Source organism: Panthera leo, chromosome B2, assembly GCF_018350215.1.
Source record: "Panthera leo isolate Ple1 chromosome B2, P.leo_Ple1_pat1.1, whole genome shotgun sequence".
Classification (NCBI taxonomy): Eukaryota; Metazoa; Chordata; class Mammalia; order Carnivora; family Felidae; genus Panthera; species Panthera leo.
In genome coordinates this window covers 70589116-70612782 of record NC_056683.1, presented here as the reverse complement: position 1 = coordinate 70612782, position 23667 = coordinate 70589116, and the positions used below count along the sequence as shown (strand labels likewise).

The 23667-nt window shown below is 34.5% G+C and overlaps 1 protein-coding gene, 1 long non-coding RNA gene and 1 pseudogene across 10 annotated transcripts in view; 2 read left to right on the top strand and 1 right to left on the bottom strand.

Moving 5' to 3' along the window:
• LOC122220109 (pleckstrin homology domain interacting protein) overlaps window positions 1–23667 on the top strand; it is a 138877-nt gene that overhangs the window by 26843 nt on the left and 88367 nt on the right. For all 3 annotated transcript variants that reach the window (XM_042939210.1, XM_042939209.1, XM_042939208.1), the window contains exons 7-9: window positions 6713–6873; window positions 22519–22740; window positions 23015–23115. In XM_042939210.1, the coding sequence (XP_042795144.1) occupies window positions 6713–6873; window positions 22519–22740; window positions 23015–23115 (484 nt within the window). The remainder of the gene's footprint in view (window positions 1–6712; window positions 6874–22518; window positions 22741–23014; window positions 23116–23667) is intronic.
• LOC122220113 overlaps window positions 9802–23667 on the bottom strand; it is a 54324-nt gene continuing 40458 nt past the window's right edge. For 5 of the 7 annotated variants that reach the window (XR_006202679.1, XR_006202676.1, XR_006202674.1 and 2 more), the window contains one exon: window positions 16381–16672. This is a non-coding gene — a long non-coding RNA (uncharacterized LOC122220113). Of the gene's footprint in view, window positions 10037–16380; window positions 16673–23667 lie in introns of those variants that run through there. The other 2 variants (XR_006202680.1, XR_006202675.1) reach the window with 1 other exon arrangement.
• On the top strand, window positions 10007–13616 carry LOC122220112 (annotated as a pseudogene).

Genomic DNA, 23667 nt, shown 5'->3' with positions numbered 1-23667 from the left:
TTTATGTAATTTTATGGCTTATCAAATACCTTACACTACACATTTATCTAATGAAAATTTTGAAATCACCAACACACTAATAGGCAACTTTTTGAACTTGCAGGGTGTTTTCTATAGTAATTATTCTGTAAGTGCCTGGTCATGGATATAGCATTATTTTGTTGGGGAAACTAGTTATCATCTAGCAATAAAGCAGTTTGGAATTTGTTTTCATGTGGTCTTGCTTACATGTTTATTACCAGTTTTGTAGTTCACTCAAGTTTAGTTTTATAGGTTTCCAAATTCTTGTTTTATAGTTATGGGTTCCTAATTTTACATTTAGAAAGCCTTTATTAACACAGATAATGGAGGTTAAAATGAAACCTTGGTACTGATTATCCAGAATTCACTCTTTTCTACTTTAATTTAAGAATTGTTTATGTGGTTATTAATTATCAATTATAACTATTTTGCATTTTATTTACAGAAACTCTGGGAGGTTTCCAAGATTTTTGTTTTGTTCTGTTTTTAGGTTTATTTATTTTGAGAGAGGGAGAGAGAATACCAAACAGGTTTTGTGCTGTCAGCACAGATCCTAACACGGGCCTCAATCCAATCCCACAAACCATGAGACCACAACCTAAGTTGAACTCAAGAGTCAGATGTTCAACCAACTGAGCCACCCAGGCACCCCAAAGTGTTTTTTTAACCAGAATCACAGAATAAAATTAGTCAAAATATAGTACAAAAATAAATTTAGTAAAAATCAGTTATTCTTCTTATAAAATACCTTGAGGTTTTTTATCTGAGTACCCCTTTCTCTGTATAAGAAAAGATCCCAGGTTACACTGAGATACCTGCTGAATTACATATTCTGTCTTTCCTTTGCTTCTTCATCTATTGTCATAAAAATTCTCTGGGTTTTGGAATCTACCGCCACATGCTTCTCCTTGCATTCATTATGGCACCAGCAGGACTCTGCTTTCATGAGCTGGCAGAAGTTGCAAACACTAGTTATACTAGTTTAGATTGTTAAAGGAAAACAGTTTTCCTTCACTGCAGTAGACATTGTACAGCATGTTATATTGTTCTTTGTTAAGAAAAAACAACAAAACCCAGAAAAACTAACCTCTGCATTTTTGTTAATTCATAGTAATTAAAATTTTTTACCCAACTCTTTTTTTTAGCAGTTTTACTTTTTTTTTTTTTTTTAAGGTTTTTATCATTTATTTTGAGAGAGAGAGGGAGGGAGAAGGAGAGTGAGCATGAGTGGGGGAGGTACAGAAAGAGAGAGAATCCCAAGCAGGCCCCATGCTGTCAGCCCAGTGCCTGATGTGGGTGGGGCTTGATCTTGCAGATCATGACATGAGCCAAAATCAAAGAGTTTGACACTTAACCCACTGAGGCACCCAGCAATGGTTACTTTTGATCTTGGATAATTTATTGCAATTCCACGATGTGTTCTCCATTTTAAAAGTACTTAGCAGAAGGAGAAAAAATTCTAAACATTTTGGAGGGAAATGATAGTATTTCTATTTCAGTTCTTTTTTGTTTGCAGAGATTTTATCATGTATTTTTCCAGTGTCCTCAAAATCATAGCTACTAAGGTTATTGCAGATGCTCTTTCCTGGCAGCTACCCAGTGTTTCCTTACAAAACTTGGTTCAAATAGTACAGATTTGTATACAGATTTCCCAGGAAGTTGGTTCAGATGGTCCAGATTTGTATAGTGAGGAAAATCGTAAGGTTACTTTGATTATGTTTATCTTTTCTTAAAATCATCTGTATTGAAAACTTGGTCCCAGGTATAGGAACAGAGCATCATGTTCCTAGATAGAAAGATGTCAGTTGTTTATCAGGTAATGAAATTATCCTTACATTCCCAACAAATGGATTTTTTTTAACTTATCAGTGATCCTCAAATAGGATAATAATCAAGACTAAGACATTTAAAAATGGATGCATAGTGATAAATAGCCAGATAAATACTAAAACATTATTAGTTACAAAATTAAATTTTTGGTACTGGCATATAAATAGACATGTGGTCAGTGATCTGGCACAGATATACATATGTAAGATAATTTAATCACGATTTTTAATAGAAGGATTCATAAATGAAAAGTCTGGAACAAATGGTTATTTGGGGTAGAATAAATGTCTTTAGAGACTCACTTCTGTATATACTAAAACTCCAGATAAATTAAGGAGTTAAGTGAGAAATTTAAACCGCAGAGAAGTAAAAGAAAATGTAAGTGGATATTTGTTGTATTATTGGCTGGTTAGGAGAACTCTTCATATTAAATCAGTAGAAGAAATTATTTTAAAAAGGGAAATATACTGAAAATTGTGAAATTGTGAGATGTCAAAGAACTACATAACACGAAAGTCAAGTATATTGTGGAAGATGTTTCTAGAAATATAACTGGAGAAATTGAAATTGAGATAAAATCACTTGCTTAAAGTCCCCATGGTATGAAGTTTGAATATGAGTCTGTCAAACTTAAAGGTTAATCTTACTTCATTAAGGAATATAGCATAGCTGTTAAAATGCTGTTTATGAGGGAAATCTTTGCAAAATTTTAGAACTGACTGCGTTAGGTGTTAGAATCATGGATTTTTCTTCTTTCATTTGTGCTCTTATTTTCTGCACTGAATACCCATAGTATTATGATTAGAGAAATGAATCAATTCTTCAAAAATAACTAGGTATAAACTGGGGAAAAGTGACCTGTGGGGAGATTTGATTTATCATCCTTATACTTACAGAAGTAATGAACATGAGCCCACAGGTTAGATATGTATGTATTTATATCTAACATTAAAAATTTGTGGGCCTTTTGTTTATCTCTAATAGTTCTGTAGGCTTGTGCACATAGACTTTGTTTCAAAGACTGTTCTGAATGATTTGGTACAGATGGCGGTTTTCACCATTTTGTTTCTTTTCTCTCTTCACACTTTAAGAGACTGATATTTCAAATGTTTAACAGTGATTTCTGAATGTTTATTTTATTTGCTGGTCTGTTTACTTAGGAATTTGAGTAATATATGTTTAGTTTTCTCTTTCCCTCCAAATTAAATCCATTTAGCAGAGGAGTTGAAATGAAGAACTATTTAGAGACATTTTGGATATGTAATCAGTTTGACAAATCCTCCATTTTTGTTTTATTCCTTAAGCCTAATTATCTTATTATCTAATAAGATAATTTATTATCTAATAAGATAATTTATTATCTAATAAGATAATTTATTATCTAATAAATTTATTATCTAATAAGATAATTTATTATCTAATAAGATAATAATCTTATTATATATTTATATGTAATTTGTTCATTGAATTTACCAAATATATAGTGATCATCTACTAAGTGCCAGCCATCATTGTCAGCTCTATGGTACAGCTCTAGGTAGCATTGTCAGCTTTTAGGTAATACAAGGACAAAAAAGACAAAAATCTGGCACATATGGAGCTTGTTATATAAGTTGTAGTTTGGGGAGGCAAGAAATAAACATTGAACATAATGAGCTAATAAATGTATACCATCAGCTGATAACTGATGGAAAAAGAACAAATATAGAGCTAAATAAAGGATGACCAGGAGTAGTTGTGGGTTGTGATAGGGAATGAATTGCAATTTTCAATGGACTGATCAGGTTAGGCTTCATTGGGAAGTGACAGAAATCTGAGAAAAGACTTGGAGAAGGTCAAGGCATTAGCTGTATGGGGGGAGTGTATTCTAGCCAAAGGGAACAGCCAGTGCAGAAACCCTCTATTAAGAGCATGCCTCCTGTGTTGGGAGAATGGGGGAGAATAGAGTGGCTGGAGTAAACCAAGTAAAGGGTTTCAAGTAGCAAGTGAAATCAGAGAGGTAATGAGAGACAAGATCATGCATCGCCTTGATAGGCTTGGTGTAGGAATTTGATGTTTATTCTGAATGAAATGAGCATTGTTGTAGTTTTGAATAGGAGTGATATTATAAGGTGACCAGTTAGGTTGCTTTTGAAATTCACTACAGTCTTACTAGAAGAGGTGACATTTTAATTGGCCTTAGAGGGTAAGAAAGAATTTGCCAAGTGAAGGAAGATAGAAATTTGCTTTGGCAGGCTTAATTTAAGAATATTTCCCATCACCATACTTAGGAAAATAAATGTACTTTCAAACCAAGTCCTATATGTTACTTGATTTATAATAATGTCATATAAGGAACTTACTCCTTTGTGACCCCTTATATCTGTTTAACCATGCTCATTTTAAAAATTAATGTTCTAGTTTAATAAAATTTAAGGAGTTTCTATACTCCGAGAGACATTTCCTTATTACTCAGAAATCCAATTAGTCCATTAACAGTTTCTTTAGAAAGTGAATAATTGCCATTTGCCTTTTTGTCATAAAACTACAGATTAAATTGACCATGTGTATGTTATTAACTAAGATTCATTTATATACTTTTTTATTTAAAGGCTCTATACTCAGTTGTGGGAAATATGAGTAAGAATTTCTTTCCTTAGGGTACTTAAGATCAGATAAGGGAGATAGACATTATGCAAATGGTATAGTAAAAGAAAATGTTGAATTCATTGAATGGGAGTCCTAGAAAATCCTTCTCTCTACCTTTGTAAAATTTTTTACCTATTTAATTTGGTCAGGTCTTCAAATTCAGCCTCCTCAGGTTAACTTCAACTATTGAACCATACTTAAATTTTCTTCTCTAACTCCCTGTATCAAGTTTGAACCATCATCTTATTACCTGCTAATTCTACAGACTGTTCTGCATAGGTTATCTTTTAGTTACTGTTGCACAAAGTTTGTAATTTGTCTGAAATCTAAGGACTTGGCTAAAATAGTTAATTGGTAGCCAAGCATAACAAAAGGTAGTGTAGAATATAGTTTTAACTGTAAATATATTTTACTTAAATATATTGTTTCTGATAAGTTTTACTTGAAAAGTTAATTGTAAAATAGCTTTTTGAAAGAGATATTCTTTTTTTAGCCTCCTAAAATGAAAATAAAGATTTAATCCCAATTTAGAAAGATTCAGTAAAAAAACTATGTTTAAGAGAGCAACAACATTTTCTCTTAGGGCAAGGATTTTTTGCTTAGAAAATACTTCATTAACTCGATTTTTAAATGGTCTTTATAATGAATTTATTTTTACAAATTTTGACATGCATATGCCTGATCATCTTTAAAATAATAGTTTTGATATTGTAATTATCTCCAATAATCATATTTTTATGCCTGAACGGTGTTAAATACCTCAATAAAATTTGTGATTTTGAAAATTTTGTAAATTTTGGTTGGAGGGAATTAAACTACATCTTAGTAACACTGTCAGCATTTGTGTTTTTTGTCATCACTTACTTTCTTATAAAATAGGTAAGTTTGGGATGTCATTGATCTTAGTGTTTGGATAAGATCATTTTGAGTTCTCCTTTATCAGGACATTTGATGTTTGGTGGATTTTGCTGTAAATCAGTTTGAACCAAAGCACTAGAGGATGTCTTTTACCAGGCTATTTCTGTGCATAAGGAAAAATGTGTCAGGTTTATTAGAAAATTAATGAATTACTGTTGTTGTATAAGTAGCTGAAGCCTAAATATGTTAATTCACAACTGTCAAAGCTTATCTAAGATATCCCAGATGTTAAAATAGATTGTAGCATAGAGCTTATGTGCTAACAGCAAAAGGTACACTCTTAGAATATAAAATAATTGATGTAGTAAAAGAACATGTAAATATGTAGTTATTCTTTGACATATCATACAAAGCATTTTTCTACATTTCTCTTCGTAAGTCCCCAAGATTTGTTTTTGCTTTTAAATGGAGTGTGAGCCAAACATTTGTTGTACATAAATAAAATAATACTGATTCTTTTTTTTATGATACACCAATATACTTGTATTTCATCAACTTTAGGATATAATTGCTAGGCTCTGAATCTAGGTTAAATAGTATTTTGTATGTATATTTAAATTTTCTTTGGGACCAAATTCAAGTAAGAAGCTGCAGTGTTTATCCAAAGTAGATGGCAGTCATAGTCAGAAATAAAAAGTCATATATTAAAATAATTTTAAAAAGTGTATTAAAGGGAATCTGTCGTTGAATAACATCCCTGCAGATTAGTCAGAATGTATTTATTGAGCATTGTCTTTGTCCATAATTATCAGAATAGAAAATACAGTAGTGATTTAGTTAGAAGAGAACATTTTGGGCTGGAGTCAGCACATCAGGCTCTGGGCAGAAGATAAATTTCAGACATATCATGAAAGATGGTTAAAATGGATGAGTTGAAAAATAGAGCTAATAGGTTCTAGAGAGGGAATCATTATGCAGGTGTTTGGCAAGATCCCCAGTTTAATTATTTCTTAAAATAATGCAATATATTATTCCTCACTCTTCATTTATGCAAAGTTTTTGAGTACTAGCCAGAGAATAAAGAAGTCTAAATTTAATCCTAGCTTCATGTCTTTCTTATTTTGTGACTTCAGACAGTCATAAACTGACTTTGCTTGTTTGTAAAATGAGGACAATAGTGCCTGACTTACTTCTGGTGAAATAATGTGTTTTTCTTGACTATTTTAGGGACTTTTAACTAGGAACCATATGCATTAGAAAAAGTGTCTTTATTTTTACCAACATATGAGAAGTTGGAGTATGTGAATTCTTGAAAGATGGTAATTGAGAAAATGAATTTCTGAATTACACTCCTATTTCCCCTTTTTCTTGGTAGCGGATACTTTGTTTTCACGGAAGCTGAATGGGAAATACAGGCTTGAGCGACTTGTTCCAACAGCGGTCTATCAGCACATGAAAATGCATAAGCGAATTCTTGGACACTTGTCATCTGTCTACTGTGTAACTTTTGATAGAACTGGCAGACGGATATTTACTGTAAGTAATTTTTGAAGTATTATCTTAATTCATATAAGGCATTGAAGAAACACTGCTTATAGTTGAACTTGAAATAGAGCTTTTGATTTTTTTCTTTTAATGAAAAACTGAATATTCAGGTAATTTAGCTTACTATAATAAAAGATATTACTTGAAGTTGAACTTGATCCAGGTTTGGAAAGTTCCTAAAGGACATGTTGTAATACAGGCACAGCTATATGATAGTGCTACATTATGGATAAGTGTAATTCTGAGCATTATATCAAATTTGCAGTTTGACATTTTATAAAATGTCATATAATAATCTAAATTGTATACAGGGGCATTTCTAAAGTGTGTTAAGCAAATTAGAAGAGACTATTAAATGTATCTTTTTATATTATCCTTAGCACCTCATTTCTTCAGTGTATCTGATGTTGTGTTTAAAGAGGCTCTTTGGGTTTATTTGCTGTTGTTTCTTTTAGCTTGTTGATGGAGAAGAGCAGCTTTTCAGCTTTAACTTAGAAAATTACTTTTGGAAATATTTTTATTTTTAGTTGCTTTATTATATCCATTAAGGGTAATAGTTATTACACTGTTCTTATAATTAAATACTACGCTGTGGGCTGAAGGTATGCATTCATTCACAAAGCCCTTAATTTTCTTTGAAGTAAGGAAATAGGAAATGGAAGTTAAAATAGAAATTCCTATCTCTGTCTTTGGAGAGCAGCTGAGAATTTTATACAGTTTGGGACAATTACAGATTCTTCTTTTTTTAATGTTTACTTATTTTAGAGAGCGAGAAGGAGAGAGAGTGAGCATGCAGATGGGGGGAGGGGCAGAAAGAGAGGGAGACACAGAATCCAAAGCAGGCTCCAGGCTCTGAGCTGTCAGCACAGAGCCCGATACGGGGCTCGACACAGGGCTCCATCTCGAGGACTGCGAGATCATGACTGGAGCCGAATTCAGATGCTTAACCAACTGAGCCACCCAGGCACCCCCAGATTCCTCTTTTAAGTAAATGTGCTTGTAAAATAAGATTTACTTATATCTCCTTCTCTACCCATACACCCAGTCATCTGTAAAATGTTTGCTTAAACAGCAGGTTGTGGGAAAGGATTTCCATACATATCTTTTCCCTGGTTCTAATCTACTCAGGCATTTTCAGATCATTTCTTAGATTAGTATTCTCTTTCACCTTCTTTTACACCTTTCCCCATTGTTCTCTGTGAAGCAAAATAAAAGCGAAATTTTCTGACAGGTCATTATTTTCAAAGTGGAGAGCCGGTATCTATAAATTTGCCCAAGTGCTTGATATACCTACAACAGTAATTTGCTTTCAAATGGTAATGGGGAATCACATTTAGTTTTTTCAGGTTCAGTATACTAATATTTAAATTCAGTTCTCAAAACAAAGTAAATTTCACATTTGTCATGTTTAAAAGGATTCTTTGAAAAATAGTAATAAGCTGAAATTATGAGAAAGAAGCATTATGTTGTGTTTGTACTTCATTTTGGTGAGTATAAAGTTAATGCCATTGCATTGAGGCTATAAAAATATATAACTTGGGGCGCCTGGATGGCTCAGTTGGTTGAGCATCCGACTTTGGCTCAGGTCATGATTTCACAGTTTGTGGGTTTGAGCCCCACGTCAGGCTCTGTGCTGACCGCTTGCTCAGAGCCTGGAGCCTGCTTCAGATTCTGTATCTCCTTGTCTCTCTGCCCCTCTCACACTCACGCTTTGTCTCACTGTATTTCTCAAAAATAAATAAATGTAAAAAAAATAAAAATAAAAAAAATTAAAAATATATCACTTACTTAATTTTTAATGTTAGTAAAATACCTTGTGGGTATTCTTTCTTTAAAAATGATAGGGTGGTAAGCATTTGTTTTTGTAGTTTATGACGCATTATGTGTATTTTAATTTGATTTAGATACATAATCTAGAATTTTTTTGCAGGAAAATGCAGTGAAATAATGTGCTGATGCTATCTCATGAGTTTGGTATAGTGGTAGGTAAGAAGTTTGGAAGAGCAGCTCTTTGAACTTAAGGGGTAACAAACTACTCCTGTGGGTCAAATCCAGCCTTCTACCTGTTTTTGCAAATAAAATTTTATTCCAACACAAGCATGCTTAGTTGTTTACATGTTGCCTGTGGTTGCTTTTGCACTACCAAATGGCAGAATTGAGTAATTATGACAGAGACTGGCATGTTTGAGTATTTATGGTTACAAAGCCTAAGATAATTAGTGGCCCTGTAGGGAAAAAATCTGCATGCAGCTCCTGTTCTAGATTTGGGGAGAAGGAATGCTGTGTGAAGAAGAAGCTGTTTTTTGGGGCTCCTGAGTGGCTCAGTCAGTGGTTATGCTTCCGACTTCAGCTCAGGTCATGATCTCACGCCTGGTGAATTCAAGCCCCGTGTTGGGCTCTGTGCTGACAGCTCAGAGCCAGCCTGGACCCTGCTTCGGATTCTGTCTCCCTCTCTCTGTGCCCTTCGCCCACTCACAATTCTGTCTCTCTCTCTCAAAAATAAACATTTAAAAAAAAAAAAGCTGTTTTTGATTATTTTTCTACAGTTGAGGGCACATACTTAAAGGGAGGAAAATAATGTTTATATTATTTTATATGGTCTTACCAGAGCCTAAAATTGTTGATGTTTTATGTATGTGATATAATTTGCTAGTTGGGCCAAACTCATAGTACTGTCATTTTGTACTGGTGATTTGCAGTTATAGAGTCCAAAATGTTACCATGTGGTAAGAAATAAAAGGTATGAGAGTACTCTTATTTAAAATTTCCTTGTATTTTTATAATTCCCACCTCAAGTGGCAATGTGGTACATACGTGTTCACTGTTCATATTAACTTCATAAAGTAGGATGGCTGCTCATCCCACTGGAAACACACTAGCCACTGACTGACTTTTGAAAATCAGTCTTGAAAACTGATGGGATAAAGCTTTAGGATAGTAGATCATGATTGACCAATGAGACATTCCTGTGAGAGAGCACACTGTTATTTATTGGAACAACAGTTCAGTAATAGATCAACTCAGTTTTATCTTTTTATGTATTTGGTATCTTAAGACCTTACATATTTATTCCTAAAGTTCTTGTGTAGATGTATTTGAAAGTTTTTGTCCAAGGGACGACAAATTCTCTGGAGTCCTTTCTCAGTAGACATAGCTAGGGACAAAATAGATAGCACTGTGTTTAAGGGTGTCAACTTTGGCATTAGGGGGTGCTTAGTTTAGCTCACAGCTTTACCACTTCTAGCAGTGTAATTTGGACAGATTACCTCATCACTTTAATCTCTAGTTTTCTCATCTCTAAAAAAAGGAGGGAGGGGAAATAGACAATAATAATACCAACCCCACAAGATTTTTATATGATTACATGAAATAATGCATGTAATCAGTGTAGAACAAGCTCTACAGTAAGCAATCATTAAGTTTTACCTACTGCTGTCGATTTTATAGATAGATTTAAATTTTATCCATTTCATTTACTTACTAAAATCTTATTTGTAAATTCTATACAAGATCAAAAATGAAATCACTTTAATTGATAAGGGAAATTCTATAATAGGATAATTTACAAATATTTTGTACTAGAATGTTGTAATAGATATTTCCCAGTAGAATAATGAGAAGAACCCAGAGAGGGAGACAGCATTACTATCAAGTCAGACTTGCTTCCTAATTCTCTTAGTTTGTAAGTTGTTTTACTTGGTTTTAGAATCATTTCCTTAAATAATATTTACCAAAGAAAAGCAGAGTTAATGAATTTTCTCAGGAGTAAGCTATTCACTCATAATACACAAAGTATGTTGAGAACCATATACAAATATTCTTCCCTTCCCCTTTATAGAAGAAAAATATATCTCTCTTTTCAAATTAAGGCAAAAGGGCATAAAATATTTCCATAAATGCTGTAGGTTACAGCCAGACACTCTTCCAGACACTTAGTATCTAGAAATGAAAGAGTATCTGTCCCTGGAAAGTTCATCAGTAGTCAACAGACAATATTGATACAATTGATAAGAAACTTGAAAGGGGCTATATAAGATACTGAATTGTCATAGAGGGAGAGGTATCTAATGCAGTGTGTTGTAGAAAATGGTAAGGGAAACACTAGGAGTAACACCTCAGCTGAATTTAGCTGGATATTGCAACTTAGGGAAAGGCATTTATAAACCTTAGAAGAATGTAACAGGCAGTTGTGTATTTTTAGATATGGCAGAGAATAAATATAGATAATCATTTAAGCAAGAGCTGGAGATATTAGTGGGAGACAAAATCATCAAGATCCTTTTGATGATGTATGAAGGGGAGTGGGTTTCTTTCCTGAAGGCAAAGGAGAGAAAATGACAGATTTTGACAGAAGAGTGAGTATAATTTCTCTTTTTAACAATCTCTTGGCATTGTAAGGATGGATTGAAAGAAACAGAGTCTATATGGAGAAATTGGTGAAAAGGTTCTGGCATTGATCCATGAAAGAAATCATAAGGCTTGAACAGAGTCACAGTGAAAGTAGGGATGGAATTAACAGGTTAAAAATATCTGTAGGATTTAAGAGCTTCATTTGAGTATAGGGAAGAATTGAGTGGGAAGAGTATGGGATCACGTGTTTTTAACTTATGTGACTGGATAGAAAGTCCTATCATTTACTGTGGTAGGGATTTAAGTGAAGTTTGTGAAGGTGGGCATGTTGAATTTGAGATACTTACCCATATAGCCAAATAGAAATGTTCAAGAGGCATTGGGAGCTCAGGAAAAAGATTAAGGCTAGAAGATTCAGCTTGGGAATCATTGAATATGGAAATTGATTGTATTACCTCATATGTATGTAAACTAAGGCTGAAACTTTAACTTTTAAAACAGGTAAAAGAAAAGGAGAGGAGTCAATAATTGAGACTGAGAGCTGCTTAAGAGGCCAGAGAAAAATAAAAGAAATGGTGTCTTAAAAGCCAAGGGATTAATATTTTATGAAAGATGGAAACCTAAAGTAAATTAGAACTGAAAGGCATTTTTTGGTTGTCAAAACCATTAATGACCTTGACAAAAAACAGTTTTAATTTAGTATTAGGAATAGGAGTAAGATTGCAGTGCACTGAAGAGGGACTGGGAATTGAAGAATGGAAGAGACTTAACACAGACTATTCTTCAAAAAGTTTAACAGTTAAAAAAAAAAAAATCGTTTTCTGAATGTGGAGTACTATCACTTGAACTGCATACTTCTATTGTATTTTTGTGTTATGTTGCAATGAATTTGTTTAGATGTCTCTCTTTTAAGTTATGAACTTAATATCAAAGGTTTTTTTCTTGAACCTTTTTAGATCTTTAATGCCTCAGAGTATCTTGTGCATACATTAAGGGTGGAACAAATGATGAATGAATCAACCAGTCAGAGATACAAAAATGAATAATGTTCTTTCTTGTAAGAAACTTAGAATCTGTTAGGGGAGATCTATACAGATGTCTGTAAGACTGATTCCTTTCTTGTATCCTCCTTTTACACTGGTCTTTTTCTGTACTTTACACTTGCAAAGCCCATTTATGGCTTAGAGCCTTTGTAGTACCTATTCCCTTTGCATTGAATTGTTTTTTCCAAAATATTCCCATGACTAACTCCTTTATTAGCAGTTCTCTGTTCAGACACCACCTTCTTACAGACTTTTTCCTATCTTCCCTCCCATACTTCCAACATCGTCTATTCCATTTAGACACTTTATTATATTTCTCTTAATATAGATATCATTGTCTGAAATTCATATTTTTAAAATTTGAGTTTTATGAGCTACCACGCTGGGGCAAGTGAGAGCCAGATAGGCGCTGGGTGGTGACTGCCACACTGAGGAAAATAATTAAACATGGACAGAGGAGATCCTTAAGAAGCCAAGAGGCAGATGTCCTCATGTGCTTTCTTTATGCAAACTCACTGGGAGGAGCACAAGAAGCACCCAGAGGCTTCAGTCACCTTCTCAAGAGTTTCTAAGAAGTGCTCAGAGAGATGAAGACTGTGTCTGCTAAACAGAAAGAAAAATTAGAAGACATGGCAAAGGTGGGCAAGGCCCATTAAGAAAGAGAAATGAAAATTTATATCCCTTCTAAAGGAGAAACGAAAAAAGAAGTTCAAGGATCTCAGTACACCTGAGAGGCCTCCTTCAGCCCTTTTCTTGTTTTGTTCTGAGTATCACCCCAAAATCAAAGGAGAACATCCCAGTCTCCATTGGTGATGTTGCAGAGAAATTGGGAGAGATGTGGAATAACACTGCTGCAGATGACAAGCAACCTCATGAAAAGAAGGCTGTTAAGCTGAAGGAAAAATATAGAGGATATTGCTGCATAGTGAGCTAAAGGAAAGCCTGATGTGGCCAAAAAAAAAAAAAAGTCAAGGCTGAGGAAAGCAGGGAAGAGGAGGAAGATGAAAAGAATGAGAAGGAGTAGGGCAGTTTTTTTTCCCCTGATCTATAAAGCATTTAACGCTTGCTGTACACAACTTTTAAAGAAAAAAATTGAAATGTAGGGTTGCATAAAAATTTGTTTTTAAACTGTAGATTGTCTTTTTTTTTATATAGTTAACACAATACCAAATGTGTCTTTAGATAGCCCTGTCCTTGTGGTATTTTCACCAGCCACTAACTTTGCCTGGTACAGTATAGGGGTTGTAAATTGACCTAGAAATTTAAAGCAGGTTCGGAGCACCTGGGTGGCTCAGTTAAGTATCCAACTCTTGGTTTCGACTCAGGTCATGATCTCATGTTTCAAGTTCAAGCCCTGCACTGGGCTCTGCGCTAACAGTGTCAAGCCTGCTTGGGATTCTCTCTCTCTCTCTTTCACTCTCTACCCCTCTCCACTCATGCTCTTACTCTCTCGAAATAAAACTTAAAAAGAAATTTAAAGCAGGTTCTTATTGGTACACAGCAGAAACTAGTTATGCATGGGGATGGTAGCTTTTTTCATCTTTAGTTTTCTTTGGTGCAGCTTATAGGAAATAATTGTTTTGTTGATGGAATACCACTCTAATTGCAAAAAAAAAAAAAAAAAGTTACAGCTGTTTTGTTGACATTGTAAATAATTGTTTTGTTAATGGAATACTACTCTAATTGCAAAAAAAAGTTAACAGCTGTTTTGTTGACATTGTGAATGCTTCTAGGTAAATATAATTTTTTTAATTAAAAAAAGTAAATAGAATTGGGGTTCTGTTCTATTTTCTTAGTAAGCACCATTAGGATAGTCAGGGATTCTATCTTATTAGCATTGACTAAAATAGGAACCCATGAGTCTATACTGATATAAGTAAGTAAATGAATAAATGAGAAAGGAGGAAAAACTCTTACTTAGGTCAAATGTCAACTGATAATTGTAGAAAGAATGATGATTTGGCAACTATCACAGTGGTAGTTGATTCATTTGTGTGTCATTAACAAAAGCTAACTAAGACTAGTAGAGGATCTTGGTTTGAAGATACTGGCTTAATCTTGCAATATGTTCCCACAACATGTTAATCAAAAAGGGGAAATTTCAACTTTACAGGGGAGAAAACTTGAAAATACATGATAAAATTAACTTCACAGGTGGTGAGATGAGTTGACATGGTGTGTTCTCTCAAGTGGTACACTGAAAAATACAGCATTTTATTTGTGGGATTCCTGTCAAGACAGTAATTACCTAGATTGATTCGTGAAGAAACATTAGACTGAGGCTTGAGATCATCCTACAGAACTTAAGGTCTGTATTTGTAAATTTCTGAGGACACAAAACAGAAAGCCTGAGGAAATTTTCTACAATGAAGGAAATTGCAGAGATAATATAACTAAAATATAACATGTGTTGCTATATGGGATCCTGGACCAAAAAGGAAAAGGAAACATTTTCATAATAGTTGACGAAATTTGAATGGGGTCTGTGGATTGGATGGCAGTTATATAAATATGGATTTACCAACTTATGTAGATGAGTATCCCTGTTTTGGAGAAATATAGACTGGGATATTTAGAAGTGATGGGGCATCAAGTCTGCAGCCTGATCTTAAATGGTGCAGGAAAAAACTAATGGTAATGGGTACGTTGATCAATCTGGGTTACGGAGATATGGAAGACGTTGGTACTGTTCTTGAAACTCTGTAAGCTTGAAATTAAAAATTATTTTTTTTAAGTGCATGAGAAGTATAGTGGGTATTCAGTAAGTTTGGTAGTAATGGAAAGGAAAGCAAGAGCATAGTAATTTATAGGAAGATAAATTTGTGAAAAACTGTTGGTCAAAGAGATGGAACTAGAACAGTAGACTTGATATAGGAAGATCTAAGGAGGATGGATAGAATAAATAGATGAAGATGAGATGTGTAAAGAGCACTTTATTTTGGCCTATTTCAAAAGAGAGTTAATTAAGTTCACAATGAGCAGATTCTACTTTCATTGTGAAATACTTTATGTTAGGAAACAGAACTGGGTCCTAGAGGTATGTGATAAAGCCTCGTAATAGGAAAAGAGTGACAAATAGGGACCAGTTAGCTTTAGCCTCCCAAATAAATAGAGGGAGGGTTCATAATATTTTCAGTGTTGCAGATTTAGTACGCATATCTTCTTTTTCCATAATAGTACCTAGTATCTTGGGAGCAGGATCGGAGTAAGTGATAATTACATGGATACAGGTTAGTCATTGGTGGTGTAGGTGGATGAGAGAGTGAGAAAATTGGGCGTGTGTTGAAATGATTGACACTGAAGTTTGGGATTATTTGTAAGGGAAATGAAACAGGTCTGTAGTAGATTGGTAGGAAAGAAAATCAATGGCATCTTTTTTAAAAAAACATTGAACTACATTTAAATTATAAGCAAATTTTAGCTGCCTGAAGAGCAAGGTACTTTTTAGCTTGAATAAGAAAATGATACTGTAGTATACATGACAATATACATGATGTTTTTAACATTTAATTCTGTTCTAAAGACATCAAGAGTGAAATCTGATTCAAATCTGTGTTGTAGCAAGAAAAATTAGAATTCTCTTGATTTCTGCCAAGGAATGCTAGATTTTCCAAGATATTATAGGTTTAAATATCACATAATTTCTTTTTTTATTTCAAAGTAGTAATGTTTGGTTGGTCTGCACAGTTGATGCTCCTCTTAGCACGGAAAAGTTTATAGATCTACTTTTTCCTTTTAAGATAATCTGTAGATGTAACCTGCTGTACTGTTTCCAAATGTGTGTGGTTTTCTGCTTGCAGAAGTCAATCATTCTTTGGCATTTACTGTTCCAACCTGTAAAGGACTTTCTTCATCACTGACTAGTTCACATAATTGTCACTTCTAATCTTCTAGCTTTTAGTTTAAGTAAATACATAAATACAAATTCAGTTAAGCCTTTAAAAGTTGCCTAAAAAAAGCCTTTAAAATTTAAATTTTGGGAGTGCAGACTTTAGGTTCTGCTTTAGTTTCTGCATAGAATTTAAGTGATTCAGAGCCCTATTACTGATTGTTTCATAAAGTTTTCATAACATTAGATAGGACATTTTTTTCTAGATTTTGAGAGTTTTAATACCCAAGTCCATGACAAAGTGGAAAGCCATGTCACAGAGACCTGTGGAGTACCAGAATACCAAAGTCAGATGCGTACCTAACATTGCCTAGGCTTCATTTATGGAGAATGTCGGTATTTTTATTTATCTGAACTTTACCTCTCAAACTTTTTATTTTCATGAAACTTCGAAATTTCCAAGAGGGATTCACAAAATAGAATTTGTTGTTGTTAGGAATTACCTATAGTGTAAGAGATCCAGTTTCATGTTGGAAGGAGAGGTCTTTGCTGCCATTATCTCCATAGTCTAAGAAAAAGAAACAGAGAAAGAAAGAAACAATGATTCCTAGGTAAAGTCTGACTCCGTTTTCTTCCTCTATCCTAAGCTACAGAGCATATTGATTATTTTAAAGGCACACAGCTTTATTGTGAGTATGGCTTCCTTGGTGTGGCAGTGGAATATACAAATTAATAGGGTACTTCAAACTAAGTCCTGTGTTCAGGCAAATCTGTTTTCTTTAAGTCCCATTCTTTCTTACCAGGCCTTTTCATAAATAACATCTACACTGCTGTTTTTCCAAATAAAGATAAGTTGTTGTTGTTTTGTTTTTTCTTCTTTGGCTTTATGTTTGCATTGACAATGAGGTGTAAAAAAGTCACTGAAAATTTGGTGTCACATCTTATTTGAGGATTTAAATAAGTGAAGCTGCACATTCTTCTCATTGTAATTTTTTTCAGATTTTTTGAATGCTAGGTTTGACATAAACACAAATGACAACATATTAATGAGCACACTTTTCACAGTAATTATGACAATTTAACATTATTGAAGAGTGAAAGTAGTGATACACTGCTGTCTTATGTTTGCTTGTCATTAAACACTAGCTTAATATTTAAATTTGACTCAAAAATGAATTCCAAAAAAAGCATTTTCTATTTTGCACCTAGCTCATAGTTTCATAGAGTTTATTGTGGCTAAAAATATTGTGGTAACCAAGTCTTGTCTGCTTAATATTCTTCAGTAGCTACCTCACTGAGTTAAATCCAAACTCCTTAACAGGTATTTAAAACCGTCTATTATCTTACTCAGATAAAACCTTTCCAACTTCGTTTCTTGTTTCCACTTCTACTTTGTACTCCCAGCTTTTCTCACTTTGCCAATCCCCTGTCCTAAGAGCAACATCTAGATGTTATTGAAAAGAAATGACTACTCTGTTTTCCCCTAGGCATTGGAGCTTTGCTAAAAAAAACTGTTAGTTGAAGTTTTTCTAAAATCATGCTATCTAATTTTAGCAGGACATTCCCCTTTTGCTTACAGAGTTTTTCCTTTTTTCTTACTGCTCTTCTTCCACTTTATTTCCAAGCTTTGTTCACTTTTTTTTTCTGGTTCCTTATTTTGTTTCTCCCTTTCCCCATTTTAGGAAATAATCCTCAGATAATTGTATTGTTGCCGAGGTTAAGAATCATCTAATTTCTTTCCAGTTTACTTTAAATTTGCTATTTCTGCCATACCTCTTTCTTCTTCATACATCTTAGAAACCTGTGTAATCCTCGTAGCCAAGGCCAACCACGATGACTATGTTGTTCATCTTGTTCCTTTCACCATTACATAACATTGGTCTTATTTTAATGTCCATAACACTTTTTTAACATTTTAAGACTGTAATGCCCTACTCTTTGGTTTATTATTGACCCAACTAACATTTGAGGTAGGCTTGGGGAAGGAAAGTTTTTCTAATTCTGCTCTACGTTTTTGTTTTTGTTTTTTTTTTTTTTTTTTTTTTTTTTAAGAATAATCAGTTTTTAATATATCCTTCCACATTCAATTTAAACACGTGTATAGTGGTTTTAGAAATGTTTTCCCAGGGTTTTAGAAATGTTTTCCCAGGGGCGCCAGGGTGGCTCAATCAGTCAAGCGTCTGACTTTTGCTCAGGTCGTGATCTCATGGTTTGTGGGTTTGAGCCCTGCATTGGGCTCTCTGCTTGTCAGTACAGAGCCCGCTTTGGATCCTCTGTCCCCCCACACCCGCACCTTCCCCCCTCTCAAAAATAAACATTTAAATATAAAAATGTTTTCCCAGTAAATTTAATTTTTCTTGTGCAGTCCTTTTCAGTCAATTTATGTGTATTTATGTTTCTGATAGCCATTTTAAAAGAACTTAGGTGAATTTGTCAGATCATCTTTAGTTTTACATTCCCATAAAAATAAATTAATGATCACAAGTAATGATGCATGAAATAGAAATTGTTTAAGGATGCTTTAGAGTTCTGTTTGAAATTCTGCCAGGAGTTCCGGGGAGTAGGGGTGAGGATGGGACAGCACACTATTGTATAGGTCATGGAAGAGGATAGTAAAGAGAGATTTCCCTATAAGGTCAAAGATTTCTCTCCTGCAACCAAATGGAAGAAAAGAGGTCAATTGGAATAAAACGCACTTGGGGAAAATGTGCATAATGTTGTTTTATTTTAGTACTTCTCTATACAGAGCAAAATTATTAAAATATTAAATTGGTGATATTACTAATAATGAAGTCAATATGAATATAATGGGACTTTTTGTTCTTTTAGTTGGTGAAAAGTCACTGAACGCTGACTTTCAAGTTGCTACTATTTTCATTAAAAACTAGCATTTTGGTCAAAAAGGTGTTTGGTTTTTGTTTTTCCCTCTTTGTTAACATGAAAATATGTGAAACACCCTCTATAGTAGAATGTAAAGCAAACTTTTATTCAAATACATAAGAACAAAATGATTTCTATCAGTATTATGAAGCACAATGAGATGTCATGATTTTACTTTTTCATATATTCTACCAGTATTAACATAAAATTTTACTTTGTTGTGAGTTTAGGTCAGAGCCAAATATTTACCTTAATTTTTAGAAGAAAAAGTGAATAAATTGACTTAATTTGTGGAATTAAAAGTTGAATAAGTAAGTTTAAGAGTTGAATAAATGCTTTATTGCTGTTTTTTATTCAGCTAATGCTTAGTGCAATTCCCATGTGCCAAGTGGTATGTAGACCACCTTTCTGGAAGTCATAGTCTACTACCATTCCTTCTTCTCTTTTCACTGATAGCAGAGATACAATCTTCTTTCCTTTAATTCCCCAAACAGCTCTGTATTCTATCTCTTTTGAGCTTTCTCTGCTATCATAATCTGTTTTATCACTTCTCTCACCTGCCTGTACTGTTCTAACAACTTTCACCTGGCCTCCGATTGTTTATCCTAATTCACACTGATGCCAACAGGATCTTTGCTGATACTGACCTGCTTAATAATCTTAAGTGATCCCCTTTAGAAAACATATTTTATAGTATACCATAAAAGGTCCTTTACAGTTTTTCCCTAACTTCATCCTTGTGCCTTTACCTCACACTCTAAGTTAGCGTACAGACTACTTGGAGTTCTCACATTGACATTTTCATGCCTTTGATCAAACTTTTCTCTCTTGCCATATGGAATGTTTCTGTTTTTTTAAAGTAGTAAGAGTATTGCTAAAGTAGGGGCGCCTGGGTGGCTCAATCATTTAAGCATCCAACTCTTGATACTGGCTCAGGCCATGATCTCATGGTTGTGAGATCGAGCCCCAAGTTGGGGCTCGCGCTCGCTCTCTCTCCCGTCCCCTCTCCCCCCACACCAAATAAATAAAGAAACTTAAAAAGAATATCGCCAAAGTAAAAATAAGAATACTAATACCAACAGAAGCAGTGGTAATAGTCTTACTGTGTACCAGGTACTCCATCCTCACTTACTTATTTAGTTTTTGCAACAGTGCGATGAGATGCGTAAAGAAAAGAAAACTTAGGCATAGGAAACCTGTAACTTACCCAAGGTTAAACATATAGAAAGTGGCCATACCAGGTCATGAACTAAGATGTTTGACCCTGGAGTCTGTGTGCAAAGCTTACTACATTACGTTGTGTCTTCATGCAGAACGCTCTGTCCAGGCATCACTGCTTCTGGATTCTTTTCCAGATCCTGTTTCTTCACCGCTCAGGAAAAACACCCTGTTCCCTTGTTTGAATCTCTTCTGATCAACAGTATAGCACTTCAGACATGTTATTGCATTTACACTCTTTTGCCTTGCTTCTTAAGGACAGGAATCCTGTGTCTTTGTATCTCTAGTGTTTGGCACATACTTAATCTTCAGGCAAATGAATAAATGAGTGCATGAATCACTGAATTTTAAAAGTAGAAGGAACCTTAGGAATCATCCAGTTTAACCACCTTGTTTTATAGATAAAGAGCCTGAGATAAGTGAATGGGATACAAATACCAGATTTTAATGTAGATAATTTACCAAAGTTAAATTTTATCACTAGTCTTTAGTGGTTGGTTACCCACTTAATTTGCTTCAAAGCTCAGAAGAATGTGAGTTAATTGAGACTATTCTAGGTAGTGTTGGCCGACTCTGGTTTAGGATATAGCATTTAAAATGTTCTGTTAGGGCGCCTTGGTGGCTCAGTGGGTTGAGTGTCAGATTCTTGATTTCAGCTCAGGTCATGATCTCAATGGTTGTGAGATCAGCACTAACAGTGCGGAGCCTGTTTGGGATATATTCATTCATTTTCTCTCTCTCTCTCTCCCTCCCTCCCTCCCTCCCTCCCTCCCTCCCTCCCTCCCTCTCTCTCTCTCTCTCTCTCTCTCTCCCTCCCTCCCTCCCTCCCTCTCTCTCTCTCTCTCTCTCTCTCTCTCCCTCCCTCCCTCCCTCTCTCTCTCTCTCCCTCCCTCCCTCCTTCCCTCCCTCTCTCTCTCTCTCTCTCTCTCCCTCCCTCTCTCCCTCCCTTCCCCTCTTCCTCTTTCCCCCAAGCCCCTGCTCAATCTCCCTCTTTTTCTCTCTTTCTCAATAAATATTTACTTAAAAAAATGTCCTGTTAATACTGTGTTTGTGGTCATTTATATGTCATATCAGTATGAAGGTGATAATACATCTGTACATTTGCTTTTGTGGATCTTCAAACTACTTTCTAATATCAGATACAAGGAGGGGGTTGTTTTTGTTTTTGAAGAGTTAGATTGGATGGTTGTAACATGCCACCTTTGAAACCTATTGATAAGTTTGAATTTGGGAAATAGATAAGACTAATGACAATATTCTCCACTTTTTTGTGTATTTGAAACTTTCAGGGGCGCCTGGGTGGCTCAGTCGGTTAAGCGGCCGACTTCGGCTCAGGTCATGATCTCACATTCCGTGAGTTCGAGCCCCGCATCGGGCTCTGTGCTGACAGCTCAGAGCCTGGAGCCTGTTTCAGATTCTGTGTCTCCCTCTCTGACCCTCCCCTGTTCATGCTCTGTCTCTCCCCGTCTCAAAAATAAATAAAAAAACGTTAAAAAATTTGTTTAAAAAAAAAAAACTTTCAAATAATGGAAAATAAGAGGAAATAGAGGTTGGTAAACAAGTATAAATTTACAGCTATAAAATGAATTAAGGAAACTAAGAAAAAAAATAATAAAGCCTAGAAGTTCTAATCTCTGGTTTTGATTATGTGAAATTGAAATGTTTATTTGTAAATATAGATATTCCTGGAAAATGTGTATCTTTTACAATTTCTTTCTGAGCTTATGCTAGTATAGCAGAATGTGTAATTTATGTATTTTTATTGACTTCATGGGAGATAAAATGAACTTTGTTTTGGTAACTAACAAATCAGCTTTGGTGATTTTATATGTAACATATTTAGCTGAAGATTACTAATGGGAAACTCATTTATGAATTACATTTTTAACTTCCTAGGAGAAAAATTAGCTTTTGTTTCTGTATAACATAATATCATATACAGGATTAATCACTATTGTGTATTACATTATGTTCTCTTACTACAATTTTGTTTTGTTACTTCAGAAGTTCAGATTCTTTCACAAGATTCCGGATAGAGGTTACCAGAGGTGGTGGGTAGGAGATCATAGGTAAATGTTATTATTAACGTCCTGTTTCTCCTGGTAGATTGGTGGACACACAGGTATTGTTTATAAGTGAATGATTTAATAAAAATAGACTTGTATAGAGGAAAATTCCTAAAATAAGTATTTAACACTTAAGTACTTAAGAATATGTGTTGGGAAGTGAACATAACAGATACAATTTTTTATCTCTGTTCAGAATTTGAATTACAATTTATAGACTTAATTCCATTAATACTCATTTTTTTTTAAGGGTTCTGATGACTGCCTTGTGAAAATCTGGGCAACAGATGATGGAAGATTATTAGCTACTTTAAGAGGACACGCTGCTGAAATATCAGACATGGCTGTAAACTATGAGAATACCATGATAGCAGCTGGAAGTTGTGATAAAATGATCCGAGTCTGGTGTCTTCGAACATGTGCACCTTTGGCTGTTCTTCAAGGCCACAGTGCATCTATAACATCACTACAGGTAATTTGCTTAATTCCTGTAAAATCCTTTTGATTATGATTTAAATTTTAAGTCACTGTTATAATCCATTGTATGAAGCCAACTAAAATGAAGAAAGGAATATTTCTTTTTTCTTTATAAATATATGGACTTTAAATACATGGTAGTCATGACCTTCATCCATTGTGAATGTTTTCTAGCTCTGTTTATTAGTTGCTATGTATATGGTAAAAAGTGGGTTATTTGGATTGTGTCACTCTTCTTATATTTTTTTTCTTCTTCAATTGTTTTTCAGTTCTCACCATTGTGCAGTGGCTCAAAGAGATATCTATCTTCTACAGGGGCAGATGGCACTATTTGTTTTTGGCTGTGGGATGCTGGAACCCTTAAAATAAAGTCAGTTGCTCTTTTATATCATAGAATCGATTATTTAATTTAATGGTTAAAATTGCAATAATATAAAGTAGTCAACAATAAGTATAAATTTATTTATTCTCCTTGAGTAAAAAACAGAAATGCATTCACTGACCTCTTTGATTTTCATGCTTCTCCCCACACCCCCCTTTTTTTCCATGCTTCAAAGAAAGTTTATGTTAACAGGTGTGGTTTTTGGTTTTTTCTCTTTTTCCTAGCCTTAGCCATTTCCTTCAGAACATACCTGTTTCATTATCACTCTTAAAACAAGGTGGTTAGACAATGTTCTCTTTCGATTAAGGACAATGAGGCAAAACAGTTCTTAAGAATTGGCATGGCCAGGACTTAGAAGAACACTTCTCTGCCCTTTGGTACCATGCTATCTATGCCTTGCCACCTCTCAAGTAGGTATAATAGGGAGAGGAAGTGCTGCATATTGCCCCATAGGCAGTCTGTGAATGGGGAATTGGTGCATTCAGTGATTCTGCAGTGTCTAAATGGTCATCTCTGTGCTCTCATGGTAGAACATCATTC